Below are 25042 nucleotides of genomic sequence, written 5' to 3' on the forward strand. Positions count from 1 at the left end.
CAATGTGTCTTTTCAGCTGATTCTAATAAGCTGCAGCTTGGAATCAGAGTGGAACACACACTTGTTGAGGCAAAAAACCCCAAAATCTGTTGCTCTGCACAGAGACCCGGCAGCCATTTATATGGAGTGGCATTATGGGAATCTCTATTTGGATGCGGTTAGAGCACCGTGCGCAAAAGGTAACCCTGATGCCAAGGGGTAAGACAGAAGCATAGCTATCCAAAGGGAATTTAGCTATTATTTAAAAAAAAAAAAAAGCAGATTTTACAAGTTGTGTCCCAAGAAGGACACATAATACTGGGAAAAAAACCAAGCAGGATCGGTTTGGTCCATTTGCTTAAGAAACACTGAAGGCTTAAAAATGCGCCAGGCACCAAGATCTCCCGAAATCTCTGTTGCTTCTCATTCTGTGTGAGGATGAGAGAATAAAGGAGTAGTTTAAAACAGGACAAAGCAATGCAAAAACCTCTCTGACATCTTAAAAGCGTGGCCCATTCCAAATCCTTCAAGCACCAAGCCATGATAAAGTCTTGTGGGTGGGTCTGTTCCAGGTCACCTTCTCAGGATGATGATGATGCAATGTCATAAATGCATTAGACTGCTGCACTCAAAATTAGTTTATAGAAAAGACATCCATGATCAATACCTTTCATGTGTGACCAAAAAAAACAGTCGCTCCCCCTTCTGCAGGACATTTTTGGTGAAACACTGATAAAACTATTTTAAAAAAGAATAGATAATTGTCGCAGCCTAAAAGAAACGATATGACTGAATTAAAGAAACTTAAATTAATATAAAAACCAAACACCATGTTGAGCTGTTGCAAAAACGGTTCCAACAAGGCTCCAATGTCCATTTCCCCTGGGTGCTCTTCATAGTTGACCATTGTTCTTGCAAGGTTTGTGAGGTCCTCAATCCTAGGTAACCAGTTCCCCCAAAGCCAGCTCCTTTTCTCCAGAGGACTCTGGCCTGCACGGAGCAGCTCCTGCTCCTCCTTGGAGATGAGCAGCCTTGCTCCTGGCCAGTCTTCGAAGAGAGGACAGCAGCAGAAAAACGAGATGCAACCAGCCACAGCTTGAGGGCTGTTTTGCAGAAGAGGAGGTTGCTCTGGGCTCAGCCACTGTTAATACTACTATGACACTAAGTAGGTCCCAAGCCTTCCAGCTTCTATGGATTCTGTCTGGATAAGGTTTCTAAGATCAGCCGCAAGGGCTGAATGTTTGTCAGACTACGGCCCACGCAGAGTAGAGAGAAATCTTCTGCTCACATCACAACCGTCCCTCTGTTATTTCACTGTAAAGAGAAAAAAATCAATAGGTAGACTATTCAGGAAGGTTTTCTAAGCAGTCTGAGTGAGTTTCTTCCTTGGTGAAAGGTGCTGGATTGCTAAATGGTTGTGGTGAATAAGAGACAAGTCCAGTAGCAATGCAAAGCCTCACTGACATTTCAAAAGCTAGTCTCTGAACAGGCACAACTACTCTGTGCTACTGTGAGTGTCGTAAAGTGCTTCCTTCCTGTCCTTGAGTAGTCAGGGCAGTGGTTCTCTACTTATTTACCATTGTGGGCCGCATGCAATACTACCTCTATGGCCCTGGGGATGTCACATGGGCAGCAGCTCTGCGCTGATTGGGCTGCAAGTTGAGAACCACTGATCTAGGGCCTAGCAATTCTTGGCCTTTCTGAGGCAGACACTGTATTAAAAGATGCTGTCTAGACAGGTCACAGGTTTGGTCTACACTTGATTGTGGTTTTATATGTCCCAAATCATGCTGATGGTTCACTTTCAGCTTGGACAGTGAGAGTAGCCTGGATAATTACACTTTGTGGCCCAGTGGCTCTGGCACTGGACTGGGACCCAGGAGCCCTGGTTCTATTCTCCACTTTTCCATAGACCTGCTTTGGACAGGTCAGCTCTGTGCCTCAATTTCCCCTCCCACTCCACATGTTCTCTGGTGCAGAGTCTCACTAGATGTCTGTGTAGCACGCAGCAAAGTGAGGGGCCATTGGTATCAAAGAAACAAAGTAATTAATTGAATTAGTCGGTTGCATTTCGTGATTCTCACACCCCAAGCACAAAACGCCTGCATTTGAATTAAAAGCCAAATTAAACTTTTTTTTTTAAACTGCCCGACAGAGCCCTCCTCACACCTATGGAAATGCAGGTACTTACAAAGCTTATCTCGGTCTCTTGCACGTCTTCAAAATGTTCTGAGGAGCGTTCTGTTACGGAAGGCCCTGCGGAGCCACTGGGGAAACAGAAAAGGGACACCTATGAAGCTATTTCTTCTAAATAAGCCTTCAAAATTCTTTGTGCCCCTTTGGGTTTCCTAATATGCCCACAGTAATATCCAAGCGATGTATAAAGCATCTCTTAGCCACACGTGAGATGTTCCTGACTCATTAGCCACCTTGGCATGTGTAATTGAATAGATTGCACCAGGGAAAAAAAAAAAAAAAAAAACAACCCCACCCACCCCAAAGTGACTGTGCCAGTCTGGAATCCAGGTTTCTCCTCCCTGTCCCACAAGAGTGCTGTGATGTGTTACTGTCTCTCTGGGGCAGGGTGCTCCTTTCCCACATTCCACATGGGTGCTGCAGAGATTTTTATTCAAAAAAAGAACTGCCCTCATCACGGACTCGAACTGAGGGGAGTTTCAGGCAAGCAGGTGAGGCCCACCGCTGGGTGTTGACTCATTTAGGGAAACGCAAAGAGAGGCCAATTTATGTCACGTTTCCATTCTACAAACATTCCATCCCTAGTGTTTACTCAGTTGGAGCAGTCAGCTTCCCTTCCCTGGTTTTAATTGCTCTGTTTATTGTGTAAACGTGTATCTTTTAACACTAGAGGAGAATGCTTATGGTTCAGATAAACCAATGGCTCCGCTTTACAAGCACAGTGGTTTTCAACCTTCTTTCATTTGCGCACCCCTAAAAAATTTCAAACGGAAGCACAAACCCCATTGGAAATCTTAGTCTGCAGATCCCCGGGGGTCTGCGGACCACAGGTTGAAAACCCCTGCCCTAGCACACTGCTGGTACGTAAATAAATACTCCTAGCTGGAAGCCATTTCAAAGAGACAATAAAGCAGGGGTCGGCAACCTTTCAGAAGTGGTGTGCCAAGTCTTCATTTATTCACTCTAATTTAAGGTTTCGTGTGCCAATAATACATTTTAATGTTTTTAGAAGGTCTCTTTTTATAAGTCTATAATATATAACTAAACTATTGTTGTATGTAAAGTAAATAAGGTTTTTAAAACGTTTAAGAAGCTTCTTTTAAAATTAAATTAAAATGCAGAGTCCCCCGGTCTGGTGGCCAGGACCCGGGCAGTGTAAGTGCCGCTGAAAATCAGCTCGCGTGCTGCCTTTGGCACACGTGCCATAGGTGGCCTACCCCTGCGATAAAGTGACATAATGGGCTAGAGCAGTGTTTCTCGACCTTTTCAAAATGGCAATCCCTTATTCAAAGTCAAAAATTTTCATGATCCCCTAACATTTACAATAAAATAAGTAGTTGCACCAATGGCAAGTCTCTGATTTGCATGTGTGCTTCAAGAGGCTGACAAGACTGGACCTTGAAAAGGGTCAGGGTGCATGGGGAGTGGGGGAGGCGATGCACTGGTTTCCAAACTGGGCCTCCCCACCCCTCCCACCTAGCAATACAAGACGGGCAGTGTGGGCATGATCTCCTGACTCCACTTCACGACCCAAAGGTTGGAATCCATGAAGTAGATAAAGGGAAAGTTCAACCTGGTGAACACGGATTTCACACAGTATCATGTGTTACACAGGCCAGGAGACGCTAGTCACATTATAGTCACCGTCTTAAAGAAAGAGTTGTGATTGCATAAGGAAAGCCACATGCTGCTAATGCACCCAGGGCTTGTTGTTTGCTTCCAGCAGGCTACACCTTGTCATCTGGTGCTGCATGCATCATCGGCGGGGTACGAAATGCATAGAGCTGTCAAACTGCGAGGTGGAAGACAATGGTCGGTACATGAAAAGTGGTCACCCTGCAAAGCTAGGACCTCTGCTCAATAATCTTCTGTTCACTCACATTCAGCAGACTGGAGACACTGGAGTCCTTGTGTTTGGACACACAGGGTACCACACATCTTTCCTGCCTAGATTAAGCCTCACCTATTTGAGTGGTTACTCAGGGCTGAACTAGCTACATCCTCTGTGGAGCTTTCTGAGCTGTGAACTTCCAGTCCCACTGACCTACACAGAGATTAAAAGGAGAGACCCTCAGCTGGTGAATACAATGCTCCAGACACTGATTTTACAAAGAGGGGAAAGTCTGGTGATAACCCACAAGTTTGCGTTTTAAAATTAAGAAAGGATATCCTAATTTCAAGGTCATTTATTTAGTGCCACCGAATCCAGCAAAGGGATGAAGAGAAGTCCCCCACCTAAAGCCATGAGGAAGGTCAACCTATGAAACTCATTGCCACAGGATGCCAATGAAACACTATGGCTGAATAATTTATACTTTATTTAGCAGCACTGTTCGGGGAATCTCAACGTGCTTCACAAAACAATATGAGAGTCAATGGCAGAGGTGGGTCTAGATACACAGGGGAGTCCTAACTCCCAGCCCCATTCTCTTCTGGACTGACCCCTCTTTTCATCTGAGGTTATACAGCGTATAAACTGACCCCCACGTATCTCAGGGAGACAGTCTCCTTCCCACCTGCACAGCACTACAGCTTGCTTTGAAGCATCAGGTATTGGTTACAGCAAAAGGCAGGACACCAGATTTAATGGCTCAATGGCTTGATCCAGTGTGGCAAGCCTACTCTGTCATGAGTGTTGGCCCAGGGGCTCCATACACAGAAGGCTGTGCAGGGACAGCCACATGTCAGTGGCAGGCTCCCGGGGTTTGGCTTCACCCCTCACAAAGGCAGGCAGGATTTGCAGTAAGCACACGCTAACAGCGTGGTATTGCTTACATTGCTCTGAGGGGTGCATCGTCTTCAGTGCAGACTCTGCACAGTTAGAGGCATATAGCAACATTCCACAGGAGGGGAAGTGGCTGTGCTGCAAACCAGAGACTGGAGTAGTTCTTTCAACCTAATATTGCAAAATAGGGGGCCCATCCCCTTGTGTTTAGAACTTAAGTACAGAACATATTAGTGCCTTTCCTGTCTTGGTCTTCACCCTCACCTATTGGAGCGGAAGCTGAGAATTGTTCTAATTGTAGAGTTTTCAGACTTGTGAACTTGAACTCCCACTGACCTACACAGAGATTACAAAGGTGAAACTCCACACTGAGTGGTAAATACAAAGCCACAGGCTTGCTGACTCTATAGAGAAGGAGAAACTGTGGTTTAATTTCATGTAAACAATTACTATAGTTATGAAACTACCTCAGTGCTAGTCTATTAATACAGTGCAGTGGGATTTGAACACAAGACTAAGACCCTTGCTCTAGCAATCTGTCCTCACTTGTATCTATGGGAGGTTAGAGAAAAGTAATTGCATCTCATGATTGCTTGCAGGGGTCAGGAAGGAATTGCTTTATCCATGTGTAGTATTGCCCCATTGGGCAAGTGTATTAATGGATGGGTGCGGGAGGGAAGGGTGTTTCCTTCCCGTAAAAAAACAATAAATGTTCACAGGATTCCAGATTTGATGGACCAGTGGGATTAATCCAGCAAGGCAAATCCTATGGATGCTGGGAATAATATGTCATGCAAGGATGACACCATACCCGTCTGATGAAGAGGGCATTCACCCACGAAAGCTTATGCTCCAATACATCTGTTAGTCTATAAGGTGCCACAGGAGACTCTGTTGCTTTTTACAGATCCAGACTAACACGGCTACCCCTCTGAGACTTGGCACCATACCCAGAAGGCACTTATCATTCCACCTTCTGGTTTACAGCAACCTTGGTGCATTTGCAGCTTGGTGCAAGCACCCACTGTGTTACATGGTATTACATTACATATGATGAATTCCCTAGATGCAGACCACTTATAGCCTTTGAACAGTAAAGGGGCATATGGCAAGTTGGACAAGTGGTCCTACTAAAAACAGGCTACTAAGTACTTCATCTACAGACAGTAGAAGTCAAAATTCCTTTTAGAACTGAAGAGGTTTCAGGCAAAGCATGATCCTCGCCCTCACCTATTTGAGCAGATGGCAGGAGCTGTTCTAGCCAAACCTTTTGGCGCGGTTTCAGATTTGTGAACTTGCACTCCCACTGACCTAAGCAGAAATTAAAGGAGAGAGACCCTCAGTGGTGAGTCAAAAAAAGCCTCAGACATGCTGACTTTATTGAAAAGGAGAAGATCTGGTTTCGGATCCCTATAAAGAAGCGTGTGGGAGACGGGCAAATTATAAATTTGTAATCCATTTCTGGCCCACCGGTTCAGGACAGAACAAAAATCAGATGTTGGGCTGGGTTTGTGACATTCTGCAGTCAGACTATGGTTAATGAGGACAGAATGTTTCTGATCACTTGTGATATGAGAAATTAGCATCAGAGCAGCTGTGCGCTTCCACGATCCAGACTGCCCCCCCTTACAGCCCCTCCTATTCTCTACCAATCTTACCCCTTTTGCAACAAACAAAAGATTCAAGGGGGTCCTTTCCTTGCTTCCTTACAGCTGTCTCTGCGCATTCATCTCCTAGCAGATGCACTTTTAAAACTCATTTTCTTTTGGCCTCATTTTCAGAGGGGTTAAGCACCTATAATTCTACTGGAATCCATGAGAGCTGCAAGAGCTCAACACCTCTGGGGAAAAAGAAATGAAGTAAATTCTGTCAACCCTGCTTGCTACTATGCTTGTGTTCTCCTGCAGGTCTTTTTTTTTTTTTTTAAGTGACATTTCACCAAATCACCTACGGTAAAAGATTTCAAATGATCAAGTAAAAAAAAAAAAAAAAAATCAAAGCTGCTACACAGTTCAAGCAAGGAGCTAGAAGGCCAACAACACTACCTTGTCTTCAAACACAACACTGCATGTTAATGGTGTTACAATGACCCCTTGCGCTGATGGTACTGAACCTGTCTGGCATGGGACGACTGCTCAAAAGACACGTAGTTTGACAAGCATGCCAAAAAATGAACACTCCATGAAAGCAGCAGGCATCTGCCCTGTGACTGATGTGTTCGAAAGCAGGGTATCCCAGCCTGCAGGCAGCAGTGGCCTCCCACGCACTGTTGTGATTAATGGAGAGGTACCTGTTGGCTGGAGAGTTAAGGCCTCCACTGCCCAACGAAGAAGTGGACAAGGTTGTTGCTATGGAATCACTGTTAGCTTCGTCTACTGGAGGAGTTCTGGGAAGGAGATCAGGGCGACCAAGATGCGAACCTGCAGGAAGAAAAGAACAGATAGCTCGGTCATCAACATAATGAATAGCATCCCCTGGCATGAGCAGCAATAACTGATAGTTTGCCAAGATCTTCTGTAGCCAATGCTGCAAACTACACAACAGAATGGTCCAGTCCAGCACGTTTGGTATCCATTCTTAAGAGAATCCATCTCTTTGTGATACAGTCTCTGTATTAACATTTCCATTAACATGCTGGCAGGGCATGATCCATAGGGAAGGAGATCAAAGCTCAAGACATCACTTAGGCCAATTACATAGGACTTACCATACTGGATTGGACCAGAGGTCCAATCAGTCCAGTTTCCTGTCTTTATACAGGCCAATACTAGATGCTTCAGAGGAATGGGGTAACAACGCTACTGACATGGGATAATCCACCCCTGACCAGATTAGGTCTCCTCCTGACCTCTAAGAGTTAAAGACAGTCTTAAGCCCTGAAGCCTGAGGTTTAAAATCCCTTCCAGAATTTGTTACGAAAACAAGAATATCCAGTTGTAATTCATATAGATGTCCACTCCCTTTTTGCTTCTTATTAAATTAGTTCTTGATCTCATTCACTTCCTGTAGCAGTGAGTGCCACAGGCTAAGTATACATTATGTGGAAAAAAGTCTCTTTACTGTTCCACCATTAATGCACCACAATGTTGGCAGGTCCTCAGTGGGCTCTGAGAGACATTTCATGAAAGTCTGACAACTCCTCTAGGCCTGCTGAAGACACCTCAGAATGCCACACCCTTTGAGCTACGCAATATATTAATGGCTGCATCTGAGTCCTGGTAGCTGCGATTAGATCTGTGATCCCAGGATAGATCTTTAGCAAGCTTGCAGACTGACAGCGTCTATTGAATGTCCCCACAGTCTCATCAGTGGAGGTCTTTGATCACAAAAATCTGGGCTGAACCAAGCTTCTTTTGCTGTTCTTTTTTTTAAAAAGGAAAGCAATTCCTGTCATCTGGGTTTTCTAGCATAGGCACCAACCTTGCTCCACATCTGCTTCTGCCGTTACTTGTGCTTTAGTTTCACACGATGCATGCGATTGGTAAGGGGCTCCGCCCTGACCCGTCCTCCGAGGAACGGTTGTGCCAGACCGGCTCTTTTTAGAAGGAGAAAGTTTTACTTGAAGACAAAAGCAAAGAAAGATCTTACTTAATATCACCTTTTCCAGAAAACAAAAACAAAACAAAACAAACAAAAAACAGAATCTTACATAGCAACATCCATAACCTTCCCCATTATTTAATGAGAAAGTGTTGCACTCAGAAGAAAGCCAATGGATGAAAGACCCTCCCCTACGAGTTGTCAGTCACGTTCTGTGGGGCAGAAAGATGTACCAGTAACCCTGACAGCACAAGTTTCCTACTGATCAGAGGCACCTCCATTCATTCTCTCCCCTGACTATGGCAGCCTCCCAGGAACCCACCTGTGAAGAGATACTTACATGGTATTTTCTTGAATGCAATGTTGCACATGAATCGTTGAAATCTTTCTGCATAGAAGCTGGGCCTATGCACAGACACAGTGTCCTAAAAACATCCAAGGGACAAAAGTTACCACATGTAACTAGGGATAAGCAGAATTCTAAGACAACATGGGTTTCTTTTAGAGTAGGTTTACATTTGGAACAAGTATGGTCTCACTATATTAAAGGCATCTTTATAAATGGTGTATAAACAATTAATAAAGTGATTAATAGCTGCTGAAAGCATGAACAGTATGTGTTATAAACACATCAATAGAAGGCGTTATAGATGGTTATAAGCAAGCTATTAACTTGGACTAACCATCGACTATGCATTTATTAACATCTATCAATCATTTGTTGATCTTTATAAAATGTACTTTTAATATAAGGTGTGACCACAGATACTACTTTAAAATATATATTTCTACACACACAACTATCTGTTTGATGGGACACCTGATTTGAAAATACTGCTATCAGGTAATTTAAGAGCCCCAGGATAACATTCTTGCCACTTACCCCGTCATGCACCAATGCTTTCCATGAGTGCTCCAACTTCTTAACGAATCTGAGAAGCGAGATTTGAAAGTAGTGAACAGACCATAGTAATTTTCAAATTTAGGCTTTGCAATCACTATTAGTAAATTACGTTCATTGCTGCAGTTTGGCTTTAGGAAAAAGGTGCATTTCTGTTTTATCTGTCAATGTTAAGAAGCCAAAGTAAATTTACAGACCTAGTTAAAAGAATCTAAACATTCAGTAGCAGTTTTATTCTTCTGGGGGGAGATTTTAAGACACCAATGGCAGGGAGATAACGCTCATTGACTTCTAATGATAAATGTAATTTTTTTTTTTTTTTTTAAAGTTAGCTAGAATTCCCAGCTAGCTGGAACTAGGGGTGTGGCAGCACCTCCAGGCTTGAAGTGGTTTCCATCATATTCAGGGTTTACAGTTTGGTTCAATGGCTCTTAGCACCCCCCACTATACAAACTGTCCCAGCACCCAAGGCTATGCGCCAACTCGACACCAACACTACAAACATCTAAGCAAAGTCATAAAACTATTTTTCATTCCAGAGGGAAGAGGCGCTATCAGTAATTTTAACCTACCACCTATTTTTCCTCTGCCACTTCCTGCACACTCCCTTCAGCATAATCACCAAGGCTAAGAAAAACCTGGCCTGTAAGAGCCAGTCTGTACTCTGACACCAAATAAACGAGGGATACAAGGTCCAAAGGAGCATGTGGGGATTTCAGGCTATGAAATATATGTCAAGGAAATGAGGCAATAAAACTAAAAACTGCTTATAGTCTTCAGTAAACAAGCCATAGAGTCTCAGACTGTTGCAACCAAACAGGGCCAATTTTATTACTGGAGGTTTATTTTATCCACTGTTGACAACATACAGGGTCATGTAAAGGCTCTTACCTGTAGGACTGTAGCACATCGATGATACCAATATATAAAAGCAGTCTTTCCCCCTTTGAATTCCGGGCTGGAATGCCTCCCATTCTAGAAAACAAAAACAGGAAGCATGAGATTCGCAGGCTTTACCCTGATCAAAACGTTTTCACTCTACACAACTCAGCCTTGCATGGGTTAAACGTTAAGTGGATTAACGAGTGGCAACATGCAGAGAACACCTACTGCTGAGCTGACAAACTCTAGTGAAAACAAATCAGAGCTAAATGCTAAGTCAGTAAGTTACCAAAACATAATAAGAGCTTATCCCTGTTTTCTGTACATTTGTCTATTTTACTGAAACTGGGGGCTGGTTAATTGATAACTGACCACTTTGAGAAGAATCCAAGAAACCCTGGAGTATCTGGTGCTGGCCACTGTTAGAGACAGAAGTTCAGGTCTGATCCGCTATAGCAATTCCTATGATCCGCGGAGGCGATACTTAATGTTTAGGTGTTTGAGTACAGCTTCCAGGTGTGGTACAGACACATTAATCCTCACATATCCCCGTGAGGCTGGCAAGCATCCTGCTTTCGCAGGTCAAGGAAGCAGAGGCACAAAGGACTTAAGTGACATGCTCGCAATAAGGAACTGAAACCAGAACTCAGGAGTCCTGAATCCAAAGCCTCAGGCTCAGCCCTACATCATACTCCTGCCACAGTGCTTTGGCTCTGTGATCCATACTTGGTACCTAAAAATCACATCTTCCTTATCAATCCTTGGATTTTACCCCATCTGCTCTAAGTATGAATTGGCCATGTTAATTTGAACGATCAAAGCAGACGTACTGGTCGTCAGTCTCTATGGTGCCGCCTCGCCGGGCCTCTCCTCGGATAGACTCCATAGCAGTGGAGTAGAGAGCTTTTTGGGTAGCTGGCCTTCGCGTGTCCGACTGGGCCGTCCCATCCATTATCGCACGCTCTCTCAGTGCCTGATCAATGTTATGGACAGCCACAAGCAAACTATAATCCATGATTTTAAAACTCTGCAGAACCTGGACGGAAACAAAGTCAATATGGCATCATTTACGTTTTGCAAGCTACATGAATGGTTAAACTATTCCAGTTTTATGCATGCACGGAGTATTTTTGCTTAGTGTTCTGAAAATACCAAGGGGATGGCCTCTATATAAACACTCCGTGATCTTCACCCACAGATAACAATGAGCAGCTTTACAAAGGAAAGTAAAATAGCAGTATCTTTCTTCTACAGACAGGGCAACCGGGAAAATGCTTTGTGCGGGGCTACACACCAGATCAGTTGCAGGCACAGAACTCAGGTCCTCTGACTCTCAGTCCGGTGTCCTATCCGCTGGACCACACAGCTGCTCTAAAATTAGGACTCCTCCTACTGCAAGGGTACATCTATACTACCCGCTGGATCGGCGGGTAGTGTTCGATGTATCGGGGATCCATTTATCGCGTCTCGTCTAGACGCGATAAATCGATCCCTGAATCGACGCCTGTACTCCACCTCGGCAGGAGGAGTAAGCGGAGTCGACAGGGGAGCCGCGGCGGTCGACTCGCCACTGTGAGGACGGCCAGGTAAGTCCAACTAAGATATTTCGACTTCAGCTATGCGAATAGCGTAGCTGAAGTTATGTATCTTAGTTCCAACAAACCCCCACCCCGTGTAGCCCAGGCCTTAAAGTAGTAAGACATTATTGGGTGGGGAGCATAAATCTGACTGCTCAGGGGGACGGGGGAGGGAAGACTGCACCATATCCCTCTAGATTACTGATTTGAATTTGAGGTGTCAAAGATTGACTGGATCACGATAGTGGAGTTTTCTGGGTCAGAATTGAGTTGTAGGGGGAGGGCAATGTTTGGAGGGGGTGACTGCATTGCAGCTGCCTGGGCTGTGCCTTTCTGGGGGACAGAGGACTCAATTCTAGCACCTTTCACTTAAAAACGGCACCACAGAATTATCCAGCCTGTAGACACACAAGGAAAAAAACACCAGGGCAAATGCCAGGCCTAAGAAGCTTTAGCGTGACCCTGGGGTACACACATTTCAAAAGGCATGAAGCTAATCCACAGAGAAGGGGGGAAAACGGTCTCAATTCAGCTCGTCTCACCCGTCACTCACCAAACAATCTCTCTGTAGTGTTTTGCATAAGGCATTGTACATATCAGAGTCTAGGAACAGGCCATCGGGGATGTCCTGCATAAAATCCAGGTCTTTGTATGTCGGGAAGACCTTCTCCCGCTCCTTCTGGGATGCTCGACGTTTATAGGTGGAGCCTTTCAAGTCATACTTGAGGTGCATTTTCACAGAGCGGGGCAGCAGGTTGTTCATCACTACGATGCGGATGTTCTTCCCTCCGGCCTGCACGCAGTACAGGCCATAGAACTTAGGCAGCAGTGTCCGAGGATTCTGATTCAAGTTCTAAATGCCCAAAGACAGAAGACAGAACTTCAGAGTCCGGGTGACTCCCTAAATTCAGAGTGGCTAGCTATTTGCTCTTTACCGGTGCATCTGAACCAAAGCACCCCGGTCTGGGATCCAAAGTGATGATCAGCAAAGCAACAAATCAGGGATGGGTGAACTTGGGGCATAGATAGGTAACTCTAGGGTAAGAAAGGTTTTCTCTGCAAAACTGAACGTGTCTGATGCAGCTGTTGCACAAAGAAGAAATTTGCATCTTCATCCACACAATTATCTGCCAGAGCCCATCTGTGGCAGCCAGCAGGGAAAAGGAGGATTTTTGTGCTTAGTCTTTTAGTTTGCCACTCCCTCCTCAAGCTAGGCTCTTTCCAGATCTAATACTAAGTAGGATAGGGGTGGGTGCACCCTGGAATAAGAGACCCCCTATAACTCTGGTGGTTGCAGAAACTAGCATTGGTCCAGTTTCCCAGCCTAGTAATATGGGCATGGGTAGGTAGGAAGAGGTCTTAACCAATGCATATATTAAGAATCCCATGGCACTTTTCTAAGCCAGGGACAAACTCCAATATCCTGGCCAAATTCCCACTCAGGGAGGCAGTTAGTAAAGCACTCTGGGACCATCTGCCATCTCTAGTGGGATTATATATTGTATGTCGGGGCGGGATCGGATTTTGTTCTAGGACTAGCAGGGCCCATTGATCTATTTATAATCACATTTTTAGTCTCTTTAGACAGACACTCAGAGGCCCTGGAACACGGGCATGTTAAATTTAAATAACAAAGTAGTGTTTGTTGGCCAGCACTGATGAAACAAAGAGAATGGTCCAGAAGGGGGGAAAGGAAATAAGGAACTTTGCTAGTCTTTGCATATCATGGGTATGAGCTTCTCGCACAAACACTGACTGAGCAGACACACACTCAGCTGTTCAACCACAAAGCATCTAGCAGTGCAAGCCTGAATGCTGAGTGGGTCCCTTCAAGGGATACAGGCACTCTTCAAAACAATCCAAATGGGAAGGTCTGGTACAAACCTCCCGGTGCAGGCCCAAAGAGCTCCAACAGTCTCTCTTAGTCACATGCAGGAGGGTGTATCAGTATTAGCCAGCAGAGGCAAAATGGAGTTGACCAACCCAAAGGGCTCAGGTCCAGCTTTTCAGAGGTGCTGAGCATCTGCCCCTGCAGCGAATGGGAGTGGAGTGTGCTCAACAGCTCTGAAAATACGGCCTTGAGACCAGAGGTTAACCTGCCGCACAGCATGTGACCTGCCAGCTACGACTATATTCTTAAGTTTATGCCATTAGAGAAACATCATTACAACCCACACAGAAAGGTCACTTACCATATAGTAACCCGGCAGCAGCTTCTGCAAGAACTCTGCTTCTTTGTGCTGAACTGTTTTAATGATGAACTCGTCATCACTGGATACGTAGAAGAGGGAACCACTGGCCCCGGAGTTGGAGAGCTCAATGAGCGGCTCACTGCAGAGCGAGTACTGAAGGGAGGTGAATTAAAAAGCAAAGGCATAAGATAAACTAGTAACAAAGCACAGGCATCTTTATCGAAGTTACAGCTAAAGGGCCAACTCAAGGGTCTGAGTACTTAGAGATGGGGTCATTACACATCCGCATATGTGCCTTCGCAAAGCACTTTGAGCCACTCCAGTGAACAGCATCGTATATGCCCACAAGCAGATAAATATGCAATTCAGTATATAGACTGGTTACTAGTTCATTAAGTTAGATAAAACTAGAGATGTTTTACAAGCATAGCAAGTCATGGCACAGCTTTTAGAGTTGGGGAAGCATCCAGCATGACTGTCTCTGGAATCTGTGGCCCTCAGGTTAGTGCTTTTTCGTGTCCATAACTTTGTGCTAGAACATGTCTTGTTTGGAGAGATTACAGGTAGGCATGGAGATGTAGTTATAAGCCTGTGATGTCTCAGCAGCTTTGCTCCCTCCCTCCCTTTGGGTTGTTCGCTATTAGTAATTATTTGTATTAGCACAGCACCTAGGAACTCGAATCAAAGACCAGGACCCCGCTGGGTTAGTGCAGTTGCTTGCTACGTAAAGGAATGGTTTGGTTCCTTCCTGAAACTACTGGCCCATTGACCGGCTAACGGGCAACGTATTCTGGCCAACCATGGGGCCCTATAAGCAAGGATCACACCTAATTTGTATAAAATAGAGGTAAGAACTGCTGCATCCTGCTCTAATACAGTGGCACAACTGCAAGAGATTACCTGGCCCAGTGTGCACAACTCCATTTTGATTCTAGTAGCCTGCTCTCCACATCAAAGACGGGAGCTGCACAATAGAATTCTGTGGGCTGCATTGGGCCCTGTGAATTCGGTGGGCTGCAGTTGCTGCTTTGGCCCCCCTGGGTTAAAGCAGTGGTTTCAAGGGAGCTAGGAGTGTCTCATGTGCCGGAGAAGCACAATCAGGATGGAATTGGTACAGGACTCTGTACGGACGTTCAGAATATGCTGCTGCGAATCTGACAGTCAGACCAGACAGGTCTCATTAGCTCCACTCCAGAACATCAGCCAATAGTCATCAGAAGGGTCAAGAGATCCCAACAAGGATAAATACTAATCTGCCCACATTGGGGAATTGGGGATCGGGCTGATGGCTGTAAGTGCAGTCCTGGCCAAGGGCTTTTTCTTGGTAAACTTTAATAAATAAAGGCAAACCCCAAGAAGGGGGTGAAGCTGAGACAACATCCATTGGTGTGCGCATGGTGTTAGGAGTGGGACCGGATAGAGGCAATTTACACTGGGGAAGAAGGGAAAAATCAAGTATGACAAACAACACTGGCTTCCCCAGTGACTTACCAGATAGTCATCTGGCCGTATTCCAAACAGTTCCCGGAAGTAGCGAAATGCTACAGGAGCGTAGGTTTTAAACCGGAAGTCATTGTAGTGATGAGCTGGGGTCAGGTTACTCCCTTCACTGTGGGGGAGGGGAACGGGTAGTTAGAAATACACACAGTACTTTTAAAGGCCTCTTTTAAAAATAAAGAAGGACCACCCCAAGGCAATTTTCTACAACCCCCAAAAACAAAACAGATGGCAAATTTAACACCTTAAATCAGTGATTCTCAACCTATTTACCATTGTGGGCTGCATCCAATACTACCTGTATGGCCCTGAGGATGTCACATAGGCCGCAGCTCTGTGCTGATTGGGCTGCAAGTGGTGGGCTGCAGGTTGAGAACCGCTGCCTTAAATTCTCTTTCATTAACCCTCGCATGCCTCAGAGCTCCAGCAGGTATTTTTCTATCATATATAATGCAAGAACAATCATTGTTAAATGCTTGCTCTAATGGAAAGGTTGAGTAATATCTAAAATTAGGGGCTGAGTTGCATTCTGTTGTGTGGTTGCCATATCAACAAGTGCAGAACTAGCCACTATACAATTGAGTGCTTTAGAGACGCCTGTACATGTCTTAGGGAGCTTATTTGGAATCAGAGTTGCTTTCTTCTCTTAACACCCTAACTTGCTTTCTTCTCTTAACACCCTAACCTACAAGTAAAGTAACAGTACTAGCTCATAACCCACAGGAAGACTCATCTCAGAGTGGATAACCTTAAGTAAAAGCATTTCACAGAGTAGCAAGAAAGCGCTCACCTTGGGAAGAAAATACTTTCTACTACATAGAAGTCTTGCATGAGAACATCTCGCTCTGGTTTGGTGCTCAAGCTTCCCACTGTGTGGGTGATGCCCAGTTGAATGGCACCTTTCAAGGCCGATGACGTAGTCTGGAGGGGAGAAGGAAACAGGAAGTCAAATATCTCTGACATGGAGCAGCAGATTCCGAATTGGAACAGAAGGGGTTAAATGGATGACTGTCTTCAAGGGGGGGGGGGGGGAAATAAAAATAAATTGGAGCCGTTTTTTTTTTTTTAAACTAGCATCCTTCCAGCAGGCACTGACTAGATAGTATTTTGTACCCATAAATCCTGGTTTCCTTTCTTTGCTTCTCTCTAGCTGGCTAACTTAGTCTTTGGCTGCTTTCTTTCATGTCAATCTGCTCTATGGGAAAGATTCTCAACCTATTTACAACTTATCACCGAGCAGCAAGATCATCACATGAAAGGGATCCTGTTTCCAGAATATTTAAGCTGCTGCCAAACTAAGGTGACAAGTTTCAGAGTAGCAGCCTTGTTAGTCTGTATCCGCAAAAAGAACAGGAGTACTTGTGGCACCTTAGAGACTAACAAATTTATTAGAGCATAAGCTTTCGTGGGCTACGGCATCCGAAGAAGTGGGCTGTAGCCCACGAAAGCTTATGCTCTAATAAATTTGTTAGTCTCTAAGGTGCCACAAGTACTCCTGTTCTTTTTAAGGTGACAAGGGCTCCATATTCCACTCATCTGAAGCGCAGAGCATATAAGACTAGCTTCTGCCATATACACCGCTACCCCGATATAACGCGACCTGATATAACACAAATCCGGATAGAACGCGGTAAAGCAGTGCTCGGGGGGGGGGGGGGGGGGGGACACGACATGCAGTCTGGCGGATCAAAGCAAGTTCGATATAACACGGTTTCACCTATAACACGGTAAGATTTTTTGGCTCCCGAGGACAGCGTTATATCAGGGTAGAGGTGTATTAGGGATGGGGATACCTCTACATCCCTGACAAAGCCCTAACAATCCTTCATCTCATTTTATCCCCATTCTGCAGCATTCCTACCCCAGAGGGCTTGCACTGTAGCTACCATCCACCTGGCCTTATGAAGACTGGATTTCACCTCCTTCCAAGGTGTTCATTTCCACTCCTTACAACGACCCGAGTGGTGGCTATTGAACAGCAAAGTACTCTTTTTCCTCTGGGAAGCAGACAAGTATGGTATCTGTGCATCATCTCAATCTCCCGAAACCTAGGTTTGCATGATCAGAAGGCCGCGGCATAGGCTCTGGTCTTCCTCAAGGCAATGCAGAGTCCCACCACGGAGCTAGCCCTCAAAATAACCTAACCCCACAGAATGTACACTTGTGGGTTTCAACCCTCTATTCTCACCCTCTCATCCTACTCCTTTGCTAGGCTTGTGGCTCATAAGCAATAAGAGGAGGCTTGGCAGAATTCACTGATTTAAACACAATGTTGACTGTAATAACAGTGTTTATTTTTAAGCATTCGTTAAGACTTGTGTCAATTTAAAAATGGATAAAAATAGGAAAAAGTGCTTAAAGCCATCATTTTGCACAACTGTGAAAATGTAAATGTTCACAGTTGTGGGATATTATTTAGGGGGAAGTCAGACGATTATTTAATGACCGCAGATGTTGCGATTCAAACAGTTTAAGCTTTGCCAGTGTCAACACAAACTGTCACCACACAGAAAGCAAATATCCTTAAAAATCAAACTCTAATCGGTTCTCAAGCAGCATTTTTCTTTGCCTAGCTGGACTTTTGACCAGTGATGGAAATATGTGTGTCAGTTTGTGTGTGCAGGGTGAAACTGAGGTTTACCGATAAAAACCTGATCCTTCCAAGCCTAACGAACAGCTGGTCATTACAGTTTTAAAAACAAACCGTAGCTTCGCTGCTGCGGCCTCTGCATAAAGTTGTCCAAGAACAATGCAGTATTATATTCCTGTGGCAGCTATTTACAAACATCAAGAATCTGCTAGTCTGCTCATGTCTACAGAACACGCGATTTTGTCTTAGGCCATTAACACTTGCTTATATCCAGCTTGTTCTATGTGGTCATGAATCTTCCAGGATGATGCAGATAAGATCTGTTTGACAACTACCAAAGTTACATGGTCTGTGTCAATTCCCTGTCTATAAGACATAAGCCCACTGCAAAGGTGGTTAAAACTATGGTGGAACAGGTGCAAGTTGTTTACATACAAGGCAACTGAACCTAAAACAAAATCCTGAGCAGGTGACTCAGTAGGTGGTGTTCTTCTGACAGTCAGTATTTGGTTCAATACCCCAGCTAGATGCCAAGGGACACTGTGCATCTAATAAGACGTCCTGATGACTTGGTCATTTAAGATCAAGGTACGTTGTGAAAGATAGAATTTAACCTTGATGACTAGGCCAGATTCCAATTTGCGTAAGTATGTTTTGGCTTCCCTAGATTTCCCCTCCATTGCTTCTAAAATGAATGCTCTGGCTTTCATTTGAGTATCTACAAAATCTTTCAAAGATGAACAAACATATTCCCCATTTATTATTAATCATGTTTATTACAGTAGCACCTAAGGGCCAACCAAGAATGAGGCCCCACTGTGCTAGGCACTGTACAAACTCAGAAATAAAGAGCTTATTATTTAAATAGACAGATGCAAGGTGGGGAAGAAGTAGAACACACCAGCAGAGTGGACAGCGTGATGGCAGCAAGCAGGTTAGTTCCATTATTTTTTGGGGAGTGGGTTTGATTAGGAGAGGATCAGCTAATGGAAAGAAAAGGGAAGGGGGTGAGCTGGACAGAGCAGAAGGTAAATGGAGATGGAGTAAGAGATCTGTCCAAGGTCACACAGTAAGTGACAGAACTGAGAACAGAACTCAGGTTTTCCTTGATTCCATCCGGTTTTAGACCACTTCATGGCATCCCTCCACTTTCCTTACTAATCAGATCCTGGGATGTGCCCATGTGAGATTTATCACACAATCTGTCTAGGACATTGGAACAGAGTTCTCCTAAATACCTTTCCTTCTTGCCTTTGAAAATTAATATCGCTGAAAAATCCACGCAAGCTCAGCATACTGTTCATACCGAAAAGGTAGTTTCACTTTAAAAGATAAAGAAACTACGAACAACAGCTTGGCAGTGCTGCATTATCTGTGGGTGCAAAGAGCCACAGTGAGGTTGCCATTAAGCTGTGTGCATTTTTTCCCCCTCATCATAAACTGAGCAGTCAGCTGCCTGTTTACAATTGTTTTAACGAAGGGCAGAGAGAATAAATTAATCAACATACTGCCTCAAGGAAAGGAGGGAGAGACATAGCCACAAACAACAACTTAAATAAGGAGAGCCTGTCAGTCATTTCCCCATTAGGAGTCCCCCTGTTACTAGTTTCTGGGGCCCCTGCAAACATATTTAAGTGTCTCATCTAATTCCACTTTGGTTGCTGCCTTCTCCCAGCCAGTACTGCTACCTCCTCCTCCTCCCCCACTCAGCATGCTGGGGATACTGGAGATCTGAACTGAGAACCCCAAGCTTAAACATAGTAAATTAGAGAGACTAGATTCAACAGAAGTGCTGTTTAAGTTCTCTCCCACACACTCAGTTCCCTTATTTTCCAGGTGATCTCTAGAAGCGAACCCCGTCACCAAACAGTATGAGGATATTAAAGCATGGCTGGATTAGAGATTTCAAACGAGAAGCTTCCACTTACATGAAGCGAGAGCTGCTGAAACGCCTCGATCATGCCATTATCCATTTAATCCAGACACGGGAAACCACTCTTGTTGTAAAGCAAGTTGGCACATACTGATGAAGTCCAACGAAAGTTAGCAGCAGGGTCCAAAAATCCCCACATCCATAGGCTGGTTTAAGAAACCAACACACACGCATACAATCTGCCCTTTGTAAAGCAAATTCCAGCAAACTCACAATCTGTAGCTGCTATTGTGTCCAGACAGCATAGAGCACACTCAGTAAACGAGAAGGGTCCTAGGAAGTGTTGCTAATGGGGTAAGGTTTAAAAAATAATCCTGTCTTTAGGAGGCAATGGCAGAGAAGCTACTCCCAAAGCATAAATTCAGCCCTTCAGCCTCTCCAGCCTGCCAGCCTTTGCTCCCACTGAGATCTTCTTTAACGTTTGTCACGCAAGTTACCCAACCTTTTATGCTAAATAGAATGAGTCAGAAACCCTGATGCTCTGGGCAGCATTAATTTAGTGAATAGGAGAATGAAAACAATCAGATTAATTAGGTGAGAGGCACCTACCTTTTTATATGTAGTTTCACCAGTGGAATCTACTCCTCTATGACCTTTCTTTATTGTCTGTGAGCCAGGCTGTCCAGAAGAACCAGACATCTAGGGGTATGGGTGAAGACAAGAACCAAGAAGTTTTAAAAACAAATATCCTAGGTGTATATCTCCCCGCCGAGAATCAAGAGGCATAGCTACAGAGGGCTACAGGGTATCTCTCAGGGGTAAGCCTATGGAGTTGTAGAATACATTTCTTTTCAACTTCCACCTTTAATACAAAGATGCAGTTTGCAGAAAATTACAGGTCCCAGCGTGCAATGCCAGAAGCTGCTTGGATCAAGATGGAGCACCACACACTGGGACCGGTAGTCTTCACGGGCTGCTTCTGCATATTAATATGGAGGGGGACATTATATGGCCTAACTTCATCTTCAAAATAGCAGAGTGACATTAAAAAACCTTGGAGAGATACTAGCTTCCTGGGAGCTTCCTGTGTGATGCAGACGTGGAATCTAAATAAAGGGGTGGAGGGGACGGTCTTCGCAAAATGCAAGCTAGAGGAGGAAGTTTGGTTCCTGTACAAGGAGAGAGTTTTCAGGTTACTCTTAGAAGCTTTAATTTCCAGCAGACTGGTCCTGAATGACCTCAGGCTGCAATCAGTGTGCGCTTTCCTTTACTGGTACAACTCATGCCCATGAAGGGTATGGCTATACTGCAATCACACGCTATGACTGCAGCTTGAGCAGACATACCCTAGCTCAGGGGTCGGCAACCTATGGCACGCGTGCCAAAGACGGCACGCGAGCCGATTTTTAATGGCACGCTGCTGCCTGCCGGGACTCCAGCGTGCCATTAAAAATCCTGTCCAGCCCGGCCTGCTTTCCTCTGCCCCCGCGGGGGGCAGGGAGCAGAAGCATAGGCGTGTGCATGGGGTGGGCAAATAGCCCCACTCTCCCGGCGCAGCAAGCCATGGGGTCTGCGCTTCCGGGCCGGAGCGCCCGGCTGAGTGCAGCAAGCCGCCGGCCCCTCCCCCACCTTCCCCCCCCTCCCCTGGAGCCCTGCCGCCGCACGCGCAGTGCTCTGGGGGTCAGAGCTGCGCGCTCCCGCGGGGCAGTGTTTGGCTCCGCGGAGAAGCAGACACGCTCCCCGCTCAACCGGAGCCCTGCCGCCGCGTGTGCAGCGCTATGCGGGGCGGGGCTGCGTATCTGGCTCTGCTTGGAGCCTCATGGTAAGGGGTCCAGGGCAGGGGGGTTGGATAAGGGCAGTCAGGGGACAGAGGACAGGGTGGGTTGGATGGGGGTGGGATGGTTAGGGGTGGGGTCTCTGGAGGGGGCAGTCAGGGAGCAGGGGGGGGTTGGATGGGGCATGGGAGTCCCAGGGTCTGTCAGGGGGCGGGGGGTGGATAGGGGTCAGGGCAGGGAGCAAGGAGGGTCCTGGTCAGGGGAAAAGGAGCTGGGGGGTTGGATGAGTCGGGAGTTCTGGGGGTCCTGTCAGGGGGCAGGGGTGTGGATAAGGGTTGGGGCAGTCAGGGGACAGGTAGGGGGTAGGGTCCTAGGGGGGCAGTCAGGGGACAAGGAGCAGGGAGGCTTAGATAGGGGGAGGGGTTCTGGGGGGCAGTTGGGGGCAGGGGTCACAGGAGGGAGTAGTCAGGGGACAAGGAGCGGGGGGGTTGGAGGTTCTGAGGGGGGCAGTCACCCAGCCCTCTGCCCTGATCCCTGACCCCCCCCCCCACACACCCAGCCCTCTGCCCTAAGCCCTGTACCTCCCTCATACACACCCAGCCCTCTGCTTGACTCCTTCACACACACACACACACACACACACCAGCCCTGACTCTGGCACCCACACACATACCCAGCCCCCACCTCTGCTCAGACACCTGCACCTCCCCCCCCACATGCCCCCAGCCCTCTGCCCTGACTCTTGCACCCCCCCCCCACACCCCATGCACCCCCCCCACCTCCACCCTGAGCACCAAACGGGAGCTCCTGCACCCCCCCCCCCATTCCCACCTGCACCCCTCGCATCAAATGGGAGTTGCCCAGGTAAGTGCCCCACACCCAAACCTCCTGCCCCAACCCTGAGCCCTCTCCCTCATTCTAGCTCCTGGCCAGACCCTGCACCCCCAGCCCTGTGCTCGGTGCACTCCCATCCTCAGCTCAGTGCAGAGAAAGGAAGAGCATGGGCCAAAACCAGGGAGAAGGTAGGTACCCATTGTATGTGGGCAGGGCCGGGACCCAAGACTGGCAGCGGGCTGTGCGGATCCGGCAGCCAGGATCCCGGCTGGCAGGAGCCGGCGGATGGAACCCCCGAGCGGCAGTGGGCTGAGCCGCTCAGCGCACTGCTGGCACGGGGTCCCGGCCGCCGGACCCGCACAGCCTGCTGCCAGTCTGGGGTTCTGGCTGCTGGACCCTTGCCAGCCAGGGTCCTGGCCGCAGGCCCCGCTCAGCCCGCTGCCAGCCTAGGTGAACAGAACCCCAGACCAGCAGCAGGCTGAGCGGGCCGGCGGCGTAAGATCAACATTTTAATTTAATTTTAAATGAAGCTTCTTAAACATTTTGAAAACCTTGTTTATTTTACAGTACAACACTAGTTTATTTATATAATATATAGACAGAGCGAGACCTTCTAAAAAACATTAAAATGTATTACCGGCACGCAAAACCTTAAATGAGAGTGAATAACTGAAGACTTGGCACACCACTTGTGAAAGGTTGCCGACCCCTGCTCTAGCTAGCATGGGTATTGGGCTTGTCCATCTCATGCTCAAGTGCACACGGCCACAACTTCACTGCTCCAGTATCCGAGCTAGTTAGATCAAAGCTAGTATGTGTGCTCAAGCTGCAATTATACCCTGTGATTGCAGTACAGGCCTACACTTCGAAGACTTGAGTCCTTTGAGGAAGTGAGCTAGGTTGGTGGTACAAGTTCATCTAGTTTCTCAGGCAGAGGTGGCAATTTTAGCTGCATCTTGTCTGCACTACTCTATGACCCCTTGGAAACTTGCCTGGGTCATTGTCTTCTGTGTAAACGGCCATTCTGTTGCTCTATAAACTTGAGCTCAGGCTCTGTGGCTTGACATTTATATAGTGTTTTGGTGGCATGGAATCACTTGAAATTCCAGGGCCATTAGGATATAAAAATGGACCCAATTCCCTTATGAGGAACAAAGGCCCACTGATTTCACAAATGAATACACCAGCTCATTGCAGCCTTATAATTGCTTGTTCAGCTTTGTCCCCCGCTTTCCCTTCCAGATTCAAGCCATATACACAGCTCAAAATGCCTAGTTTAATAGAAAGCACCCATTTATGACAGTGCCCAGGGAACAAAGCACACCAATTTCTCAAGTAACTTACCTCTGAAGTGAATGATTTTTTGAAGGTTGCTGATCCTGTCAAGATAGAAATTTAAGAGACATTTAGCAAAGAAACAGGTTATTATATATTGTAGAAAAAGCCTGACATACTGCTGTGATTTGAATGTTTTAGTGTATCTGAAAAAGCACTGACTCATGTTTGATTTTTCCTCAACTTCTCCTCTTGCTCACAGCACAGGGAAATTTTTCTCAGGCCACAAGGAAATGTCATTCTGCTTACCACACAGCCATCCCAACTTAACTTTGTTTATCTCTTATAGAGTAGCTATTTGCTAGTCTGATCTCTCCTGCTCAGCCAGATTCCAAGAATTTTTTAGCTGTGTATAGAAACTCAGGGCCAAATTCAGACACGGTGTAAGCTGATGCAACTTTATCAAATTCAGTTGAGTTACACCAAGACTTAATATGGCTCTAACCAACCATTAATTAAAATCACTACATCAAAGACCCAATTTTCATAGTTCAAGCTTTGTGATGCTGCAGTGTCAGCACTTCCATTATAAACTTATTTCCAGGGGTTTTTACAATCACAACATAAATCCTTTGAGTCGAATGTTAAAATTCAGACAATACTAGGGCTAAGTGACAGTGAGATGATTTACTACTTTTTCCACCTTTTGAGGCCAGGATTCCAGTCCTGTTTCTTGGATACGGGAACAGAAACGGACTCTGGGATCCTGCTCTTTTGTGGATGTTTGTCCAAGCTACAAAACCACCACACAGATCAGCAATACTACTCAGAAACAGCCCAGAACTGCAAAAGCGGACATGCTGCCCGCACATAAAGTGAAGTCATGGGAAAAACTTGCATTTCTTCCTCTTCCTGGAACAAAACAAAACAAGACTCCAGCTCCGTGGCAGCACATCCTCCCCAGGTGAGAGCCACAAATACAGTCTGATTAAGCTTATTTCTCAACCATGGCAACCTCAGTCATTCAAAATGGGGGCAAAAGAAAAACTAAGAAGTGTTATGGTGGTAAGAAAACCGCATTTCAGCAAAGGACACAAAGACACTTAAACAGTGAAACTGACCATCCTTCCGATCCATTTATCAAACAATCAAAGCTCCCATTTCAAGACAGACGAAACAGTGCGCAAAAATAATTCTGCGCTGAAA

At 45.9% G+C, this 25042-nt stretch overlaps 1 protein-coding gene across 1 annotated transcript in view; it reads right to left on the reverse strand.

Moving 5' to 3' along the window:
- Positions 1–249: 249 nt before the first annotated feature.
- The window catches only part of PIP5K1A (phosphatidylinositol-4-phosphate 5-kinase type 1 alpha), a 40168-nt gene continuing 15375 nt past the window's right edge, over positions 250–25042 (reverse strand). The window contains 17 exon segments of the mRNA XM_065419849.1: positions 250–1293; positions 2171–2246; positions 4139–4219; positions 5165–5236; positions 6131–6211; positions 7191–7320; positions 8321–8458; positions 8781–8865; positions 9324–9372; positions 10233–10316; positions 11054–11259; positions 12354–12653; positions 13993–14145; positions 15484–15601; positions 16280–16410; positions 20562–20651; positions 23906–23940. Of these exon segments, the coding sequence (XP_065275921.1) occupies positions 1291–1293; positions 2171–2246; positions 4139–4219; positions 5165–5236; positions 6131–6211; positions 7191–7320; positions 8321–8458; positions 8781–8865; positions 9324–9372; positions 10233–10316; positions 11054–11259; positions 12354–12653; positions 13993–14145; positions 15484–15601; positions 16280–16410; positions 20562–20651; positions 23906–23940 (1832 nt within the window). The 3' untranslated portion in view covers positions 250–1290.

The sequence above is a fragment of the Emys orbicularis genome, chromosome 20 (genome assembly GCF_028017835.1).
Source record: "Emys orbicularis isolate rEmyOrb1 chromosome 20, rEmyOrb1.hap1, whole genome shotgun sequence".
In the NCBI taxonomy this organism is placed as follows: domain Eukaryota; kingdom Metazoa; phylum Chordata; order Testudines; family Emydidae; genus Emys; species Emys orbicularis.